This window comes from Cricetulus griseus, chromosome X (genome assembly GCF_003668045.3).
Source record: "Cricetulus griseus strain 17A/GY chromosome X, alternate assembly CriGri-PICRH-1.0, whole genome shotgun sequence".
Lineage (NCBI taxonomy): Eukaryota > Metazoa > Chordata > Mammalia > Rodentia > Cricetidae > Cricetulus > Cricetulus griseus.
In genome coordinates, this window is record NC_048604.1 from 92,633,968 (window position 1) to 92,643,632 (window position 9,665).

Sequence of the window (9,665 nt, forward strand, 5' to 3'; positions counted from 1 at the left end):
GGTAAAAAATAATGTCTCACAATCATGGCTACTTTAACCAAAAGCATGGGGACAGGGGCTTTAAGTAAAGCCATGGGTTCAAGTCACAAGCCAACGAGTAATATTTCTACTTCTCTTTTTCCAGAAGAAATGTCCAAATCTCTGAGTAAGCTTAATTTGCATCTCTATATCTATCCATGTGAGCATTTTCATCAGCTGGCACAGTTTCAAAGTATTCAGTCCTAAACATTGTAATTAGTGTTAAGTATTTTATGTATCACTTGACACTCTCCCAAGCATTTTATTGATTATCCCACAACATCACAATGTGTGTGATTTTGGTATCATTAATGCCTTTATGGAGAGGAAGGAATTAAAATGCATTTGTTAAACCATCCAGTTAAGCCAGCTCAGGGAACCTAGAAAAGCTACTGGCTCTTACTAGCTCCTTTGAGTTTGAGGCTTAAACACATCAATGCATTTGATTACTAGTATTGTCAGTTCCTCAGTGGTTTCTCCAAGAACATAGATGACACCACTGACTTAATGAAATCCAGGCCCATCACACCGTAGGGCTGCAGAACTGTTTTTCCTGAGGTCTGGAAAAGTGCCTAGCTGGTAAGAGTTTAAAAGAGCATTTGTGCATGGTTTACATACTTGCTTTGCAGATTCAATTGAGGAGGTTTCTTCGCTTTGCAGATTCAATTGAGGAGGTTTCTTCACTTTTCAAAAGAACCAAGCTCATAATTAAACTACCATGAAATGGTAGTTGGAGCTGCAGGGCTCACCAGCAGGTTTGGGTTACAATTGTAGTAAAATGGTGGATTAAACACCCAGAATTATTAGTAAACTCACTGATAGCCATATTGAAGAAATTTTTAAACACACAACCACAAGACAATATTTTTTAATGATGTCTTGCTACACAGCCCAGTCTTAACATGAACCTGTGATCCTCCAATCTCAGCATCCCCACTATCTACAGAACACAGGTGCAAACCAGAACACCCTTGCAAATGTAGTTTAATAAATGAATCCTTAGCTACAAGGGTTAGTGTAGATAGGTTATATGGAGTTGCAATTAAATTAAAGATTGGCAACACTAATCTTTAAGATACCAAATCAAAAACCCAAGAGCACCACCAGGATCAAAGCTATTAAAGACCTCAGGGCTCTAGCCTCAACTCTTTAAGGAAGCAGTTTCCAATTCAAATACTGCCAATTTAATTGTATGCAAGGGAGATGAAGAGGATTCCAAACTGGTAATTCCTCCAACACAAAAACCAAACTGGCTTTCTTTCCTCAAAACAAACAAAACAAATTGCCTCCCAGTCATTCAGCTGGAAACGCCTCTCTTTAATGGCTCACACAGGGCTTCAGTTGACTTGAAAAAGCGCCTCTCCTCTATTTCGAGGGGAGGGGGAGATTGTCAGTGCCTTGGTTATAAATTTTCAGTCAGAGTCCCTCCCAAAGCATTTAAAACAAGAGAAGCATTCAGTGAGATCTAGGAGAGGCTACTTAATAAAGTACAAATTAATTTTACCATATGCTACCTCCATCAGCTTAAAAAAGTGGACATGTAGGAACTACTCTATATAGAAGCATTACGGTTTATATATTTTTATTAATTTTTAATTTTTATACAATATATTTTGATCAAATTTAATGGCAGGCCTACAAAACAAATTCCCAGCAATGGGAGATTATTTTGCCTTAAGTCATCTGGAGAATGATCAGTGCTATTAAGAAATTCTGCAAATCCAGAGGAAACAAAGGTTGATTTAAAAAAGAAAGGAAAAAAAAAAACTTCACAATAAAGCAAACCAAACAGGCAAGCCAAAGGAAGGCAGAGTCTAACCAGGCCCTCTTCCAAGCAGTCCATAAAACATGTCAAACACAATTCACTTATGGTAGAAAACCTAGCAAAGTAGAATCAATGTCTTCCTCCAAAGCTGTTCAATTCTGAGCCCCTGGCCCCAGCAAAGCAAAAGACTGGGGGCAAGGGTTGTGCTAAGAATAAGAACTGGGCAGGAACTTCTGGGCTGTTACTGGGTTTACTGGGTTTACTGGGTTACTGGGTTTTCCCACAAGGTACTAGGGACCCAGCAATGTTTTGTAAATGAGAAAAGGGACCAAATGATCCAGCGCTTCCGCCAATGGAGACAAATGGTGAGGCTGTGGCCAAGAAATAGAAGCCTGAAAACAGATGAGCAGTGAATTGAGTGCATTCAGGGGATACATTTAGTAAGACTTCAAGGACAGTGCTGAAGAGGTTCTCAGGATTAAGTGTATCAAAGTAAACTGATACAGTTGGGCAACAGTGTCTTTTGATGTTTTCGGTTTTTTATCGTTATTATTGTGTCTTTGGAGATGGCTGTCTGTCTCTGGTTCTCCGGAAAAGCAGTAAGAACTCTTTTTTGTTTTTCTTTTTTTTCCGAGACAGGGTTTCTCTGTGTAGCTTTGGCACTCGCTCTGGAGACCAGGCTGGCATCGAACTCAGAGATCCGCCTGCCTCTGCCTCCGGAGTGCTGGGATTAAGGGATTAAAGGCGTGCACCACCAACGCCAGGCTGTTTTGTTTTTTTAAAGAACCTAGTACAGTGATCTTCACATTTTTATCAGCATCAGAATTAACCCGAAGGAAGATATTTACAAAAAAACTTGGACGTTGGTGGCACAGGATCTGTTCTACGAAACTCATACAAGTCTAACATAGGGTGGGATCAAAGCTTTCATTCCTCACTCCTATTTATGAGTCCTCTAAGGCTCCAAGGTTAAAGGCAAAGGGCACAAGAAAATTCTTTGTGAAGGATACAGTGTAATGAATGGATAATGAGAAAGCTGGTGAGTCAGAAAAAGGGCTAAATAGAATCAAACTGGTTAAAGCTTTACAATTCATTTTAGCTACTTAAATTACAAAAAGGTATGGTCCCATCAGAAAGTACTTCACCAAGGGAAATTGGGATATTTCCACAGACTGTGTAGGAAGTAATCCCCAAGCCCCAAACCAGCACCTTGGGGAAATGTGGTGCCTTCCGTAACAATTTACATGCAAAATAGATGTTTCTAAGAAGGACCAAAGGAATTTTACTGAGTTTATCATGCTATTACTTGAAATGTCTAGCCAGAACTTAAGCCAGAATTATTTGTGCAGGCACTATTGACATTTTGGGCTGTCGCAAGGCTTGTAGGCATCTTTTATATGTTTATCACACTAGCTGTGAGTAGCAAATGTTTTTGGCTTCGTTTGTTCTGTATTTTTTTGGGGGGGCAGGGTCTCATGTAACCCAGGCTGCCCTTGAACTCACTATGTATTAGAAAATGACTTTTAATTTCTGATCTTCATGCTTCACCTAAATGCTGGGATTACAGGCCCCTGGGAGTGATCAAACACAGGGCTTAGTGTATGCTAGGTAAACTGACCTAAGTCTCCAGTCCTATTTCCCCAGAACTGCCAAATTTCCCTCAGTGTTGGGCATGATAAACACCCCAACTGAAAGTCATTACCTTAAATTAATGGATTTTGCAAGAAGGAAAGCAGCAAATGCCTTGTAATCAAAAAGACTATCACATAATGTTTAAAAATCTCAAGGATGATAAGTGAGGCATCATAGCCATCCCATCATTCAGCAAGCAAGAGTTTAAGGTCAGACTGCTATGCACAATCCCCACACAACCCCCACAAAAAATCTGGAAACCTCAATGGGCCTAATTTATTAGTATTTAAAATGTGGACTAGGCCTGCCAAAGATTCACAAGCAAATAATAAGCATGCTTCAGAGTTGTACTTTAAAGCTGAACCTGGTCCTGATAAAACTTATTCCAGGTAAAATAAAGGTTTTCGAAATCCCAGTGTGCCTAAATTCTCCAGCCTAAATTCTATTCTTGGCATCCAGGGAATCCCAAGGGACCAGTAAAAACAATTTAAGGGGCCTTTGGATTTGAATGGGGCAAATACACATACGTATTTTTTCACTAGCTTTCTCCCATTTGTATCAGCTCCTATCCATTATCAACAAAGAAATCTTTTTTTGGTTTTTCTGAGACAGGGTTGCTCTGTGTAACCCTGGCTGTCCTGTAATTCCCTCTCATAGAGATCCACCTGCCTCTGCCTCCCAAGTGCCACAACCACCCAGCCCGAAATCATATTTTTAATCATATTTTTATGTCATATATTCCAGCTGAAAATTGTGATTTTGTGCTGCAGTGGTCTGAAATTCCACATTTTTACTAGTCCTGTTAGGGCAGGTTGGTGGTTACATCTTTAATCCCAGCACTCAGGAGGCAGAAGCAGGAAGATCTCTAGATTCGAGGCAGCCTGGTCTACACAAAGTTCCAAGACAGCCAGAGCTACAAGGGGAAATCCTGTCTCCAAAAACCAAAAAGAGAGGTAGGTATGTATGAGGAGAAGATGCACATGTTACTTTGGGGAGGTGTGTTTAGAAAATTTCCATTTAAGTTAACCGTTAACTAATTCATGCACCTAAAACATTTGATGTGGCTCAGTGGCACAGGTTTATTTCACATGCATAATGCCCTGTGTCTAGCTTATGTAGGTCCTAGGTTCCATCCCTAGCACCACACTTAGAAGAGATAATCCAGGCAAAAGGACCCCTACACTAACACTTTTCAGTTAAGGCTATTTCTTAAGCAGTCTACTATTCATATTAACCAAGATTTCTGTTACAAAAGTAATGTGTAAGTCTGAGGGACACAAGTCACTCTGCTTCCCTACAGAAAACATAATAAATGGTCCTCAAGACAGAATGAATGTCAGCAGGTGTATTTTCAAAATCACAAACTGCCAGGTGGTGGTGGTACCCATCTTTAATCCCAGCACAAGGGAGGCAGAGGCAGGAAGATCTCTGTGGGTTTGAGGCCAGTCTGGTCTACAGAGCAACTTCCAGGACAGGCTTCAAAGCAACAGAAAAACCCTGTCTAAAAACAAAACAAAAAACCCCACAATCCAGCCTCATAATTCTGTAAAGAAAAAGTGTGCCTGGCTCACATATGAGCATTTATCACACAACTAGCATTTATTCACCATCTACAATGTACCTGGCCTATGTCCACAACACAGATCACTCCAGATATTGGCCTCCCAGATAAACACAGCCCAGGAGAAAACAAAAAGAACCATAATTAGCAGAAGTTTTCAGAGCTAGCTGGCTAACAAGAACACACTGCTACAACAAGCAAGAGGAGGATATAATGCCTGTACATACCCAGCATCCTGATTAGAGGCTGAGACCAGAACAAAAGAGTGTATCCTCCCTCCACCAGTCCCAAGATGCCCAACTATACACCATGGGACCAATTTATTCTTGTTAGCTTTGAGCTGGGAAAAAATCTCATAATGCCTCCTGGATTCAACAGTCCTCAGAGTCTAACATTTTACTTACAGGATGACCAAAGGAAAGCTTTCTTCGACTGGAGAGATGGCTCAGCAGTTAAAAGTACTGGCTGTAGCAGGACAGTGGTAGCACACGCCTTTAGTCCCAGCATTCTGAAGGCAGAGGCAGGAGGATCTCTGTGAGTTTGAGACCAGCCTGGTCTACAAGAGCTAGTTCCAGGACAGCCTCCAAAGCCACAGAGAAACCCTGTCTCAAAAAACCAAAAAAAAAAAAAAATTACTGGCTGTTCTTCCAGAGGAACCAGGTTCAATTCCCAGTACCCAAATGGCAACTCACAATTGTCTGTAACTACAATTCCAGGAGATCTGCCACCCTCAAACACACATGCAGGAAAGACACCAATGCACATGAAATAAAAATTTAAAAAAATGAGCATTTGTCTTAGCAAAAACCATTTTCTGGATTACTTCATCAGCCAGTACACTAAATACTACCACCAGACTTAAGTGGCTGGGTTACAGTTAGCTTGCATTGGTAACTAGGTTAGGATGGAACTGAAACAGTAACATTGCTAAGTAGTTCAAGTTTAATTCCACTAAAATCACATTATGGAACTGCTCCATTAGGAAGGATTACTGACAAATGGGGGAAGGGAATGCACCCAAGCTCCACAACCATTTGACTCACCCTTGAGTCACATCCAATACTTCCATGCCAAGAGTAATGCCTTTGACTCATTATCAACAATTAAATGTTTTTAGAGACCTCACACATGGATCTCTAACCAAACCCCTTAATTGAAAAGGAAAGTAATTTTAAAATCCCTATGATGTAGTCAAATCACCCCATTTTCCAAATGTGAATGTGAATAGCTGAACATGCCTTAGGCTTCATTTAGTGACAGAACACTTTAAGAACTCCAGATCTGTGGGTCATTGGTGTGGCAGACCTTTAATCCCAGCACTCGGAAGCAGAGGCAGGTGGATCTCTGTGAGTTCGAGGCCAGCCTTGTCTCCAGAGCAAATGCCAGGATAGGCTCCAAAGCTACACAGAGAAACCCGTCTCCAAAAACCAAAAAAAAAAAAAAACTCCAGATCTTACATACACATAAACATATACCTGAATATAGTGGGCTTTTTCCCCCTAAGGTTCTTCGACTTATTAGCAGTTTTCTTTGGTATCATTGGGTTTTTGAGAAAGGATCTCAAAAAGGTTGGCCATAATCTCACTGGAATTCTCCTGCCTCAATACAGGCATGAGCCACCATGTGCCCAATCCATCATAGCTTTCTTGTTTATTTGTTGTTGTTTTGAGAAAGGATATGCCCAAGCTGGAACGGATTTAGATATTAAGATGCACCCTGGGGCTAAGAATAAGTCTGCCAATATGCCTGGCTGCAGTTTCCTTAGTTTTAATTAGGAACAAAGTGTGAGTTAAAACATTAACAGCTAACGCTAAAGCACCTTTCACTGAGCTTTACATACACGTGCACTCATCCTTTATTCTCAATGTTTAAACTAAGGAAGGTTTTATCTCCCGGGGAAGTGCTAGAATTGTTCTGACCCCATGCCGAGCTCACTGTCCCTCAAGCCTACTAGAAAGCCCATGAAGGATTAATAGAAATGTGATTATATGAGAAACACATTCCACCAAATTCACCCCCTTCCCAGTTGGGAGGCCTTTGGTCTGCTCACCAGTTTCTTCACATTCCTCACCACTAAACTCACGGTGCTAGAACTCCCATTAACCAGGGAGCCTTGAAAGCTGCCAAGGTAACACTCAGTAAAGGCTTTGTGATCTTACACTCTCCACGAGCTCTACCACCCAAGTACCATCTTTTCATCTATGGATTCTCCCCCAGCTGCCTCCCTTCCCTCCATCCTCGCCTAAGTGGGAACTGAACCACACTACTTTTTTTAGCTCAATTCTGACCACCCAAGCACAATGACTTACCTAACAAGCTTACAGTTTACAGGTACTCAGTGAAAGCCCTGAGATGTGCACTGTCCCGTCCTTCCTCTCCTCCCCCCCCCACCCCGAAAGAGAAGATGCGGATCAAAAACGTTAATAAACCCACAGAACAAAACCAATTAGAAAAGTCAGACTGAAATCCAGGTTTTGCTCCACTCCCCAGATTTTGTCTTTTGTCTTTAAATTATCAATCTTGTACTATCTGAAACATTTTAGGATTGGAGGAAAAAGTACCAAGTGAGCGCTCAGAAGTTCGGAAAACAATGAAGTCGATGTAAAACAAAAATCCTAACAGAAAAAGTCTTCCATCAATAGAGAAAGCAGAGCAAATACAAGATTTGGCCAACACTCTACATGTGGGATGATCGGGGAAGTGCACATGCAAGTCTGCAGCAGTCGTTTAAAGGCCGCATCATTCCCGCCCCCTGCGCCCATGCTTGATTCTCTCAAAGAAAAGAAGCCTGCGATGCACCCCTACCCTCCAAATTCCAGTACGCAATAGATCCTCCCAACCTTTTCTAGTGAAAACAGGCTCTGCTTTCTGAGCATCCCGGATAAGAGGTGATGGTGGTGGCTCTAATTCCCGCGCCCAAATCTCATTCTTCCCCACCCCCAATAATAATAATCGTTTCCTTTCTCTGTCCGTCCACCGGGTCCCTTTTCTGAGGATCCATCCGTCTCCTACACAGTGAACGAGGAACCTTACAAACGCTAACTGGCCCTGGTTCTTCTCTAGCCCCGGCTGCCCGTAAGGGGAACCCCCCACCCCAGAGGGAAATTCAGCAGCCTGCCAGCACAGGAAAAGGTGGCGTGGGCAGCAGTCCCGCGCCGCGCACACCCCTCGCCCAGGCCTGCCTCGAACGGGCACCCGCCCCCAATGGGGATCCGCCGCACCCCACAGCCTGAAAGGGATTTCCCCCGCTCCGCCGCCCCGAGAGGGACGTGGAGGGGGGCGAGCCCGCGTGGACCCACGGTCCAGGCCCGGAAGGGCGGTGCGGCTGGCACACACCGTCGCGGCTCCCCCGGGCCCCGCAGTACCGCCACGAGCGAGCTCTGCAAGGACCAAGCACAGCGGGGACCGCAGGGGCGCGGCGCGGCCTCCGCCGATGCACGAGGGCCCGCAGGGTGCTCAGAGCTGCAGCCGCCCGGGAGACGCAGGCGCCGCGCGACCGCCCGCATTGTTCAGCCCGCCGCGCGCGCCCCGGAGCCTGGCCCTGGCCTCAGCCCGGCAGGCGCGGAGGGAACGGTGACGCTGCCGCCTACACCACCGCCGCCGCCGCTGCAGCCGAGGCGACCGTGCAGGTGGCGATCGGCGCCCTCACCTTTGGTGCCAAGCGTGAAGTCGAGCGTGCTGTGCCTTGCTGCTGCCATAGTGTGGCGAGGCCCTGTGCCATGCCTGGGGAGGCGACCGCTGGAGACTGAGGGATCGCGCAGCGTGTCAGGCTGCGGGTTGGCGGGGAGTGCGCTGCGCCTGGGGAGGCCAGAAGTAGGAGGTAGGCGGGGCCGCGGGGAGCGACCCGGGGCGCAGGGGCGGGGCCGACCCGCCTCCTAGAGGAGGAAGCGGGGACGCCTCCAGCCCCGAACTTGGAGCGCTGGGTGTGAGGCCTCCCTAATGGTGGAAACGCGGGCACCGGCTCCCTGGCGTGCGTCACCAATGGCCGCGCCCTGCTCTAAGACTCTGGCCAGGCTCTCCCGCCATTCGCCATCCGTTAGGAGGTCACCTCAGTTTTAAATGGCTCAGCGCGACTTCCGGGGGGCCTCCCTATACACTTCCCTATATGCCTCCCCTCCTCCCCAAGCCAAGGCCCCAGTTACTTCCTCACCATGTGAAAATAATGATAATAATAAAATGCTAGGATCTACCCTTTTAGTCTGAAAGTACAGCTTGCCTTTTTCTTAAAATGCAAGAGAAACCCATTGGGATTATTAATAACAATTCTATTGGTAAGGGGTACTTTTTGAGAACAGAATAGAGTGCTCAGGGACATTCAAGTGACATACATTTTCATGCAAAATTGGAAAACAAAGGAATCAAGGACTAAGCCTGAGCTGAGAAGTTGCAGATTTGAGAGCCTCTCCCAAAGGACTTCCCCCTCCATGGTGCCTCTGTTCTTTTCAATGGGCCTACAGCTTTGGCCTAATTTTCCACCATTGGTAGTATTCAGCAAAATGGGACAAAAGAGAACTAAAGTGCCTGTGAACTAAAACCATCCTTTATTGCAGGAGCAAAATCCCTGGGCAAATGAGTCCATCATTGTGTGGGGTTCCGCTCCTGAATGCCAGGAATTGCTGTAATGGTTGTTACACTTGAAGTTAGTGAATTCTGTGTCTCCTAAACAGCACAAAAAACACAGATTTAAGC

General features: G+C 44.9%; 1 protein-coding gene across 2 annotated transcripts in view; it reads right to left on the reverse strand.

Annotated features, from left to right (window-relative positions):
• Nucleotides 1–8,788, reverse strand: part of Sms (spermine synthase) — a 48,238-nt gene extending 39,450 nt beyond the window's left edge. The window contains exon 1 of one of the 2 annotated variants that reach the window (XM_027432645.2): nt 8,626–8,788. In XM_027432645.2, coding sequence (XP_027288446.1) covers nt 8,626–8,674 — 49 coding nt within the window. In that variant the 5' untranslated portion in view covers nt 8,675–8,788. Of the gene's footprint in view, nt 1–5,380; nt 5,498–8,625 lie in introns of those variants that run through there. The other variant, XM_027432643.2, reaches the window with a different exon arrangement.
• Between the last annotated feature and the right edge of the window lie 877 nt (nt 8,789–9,665).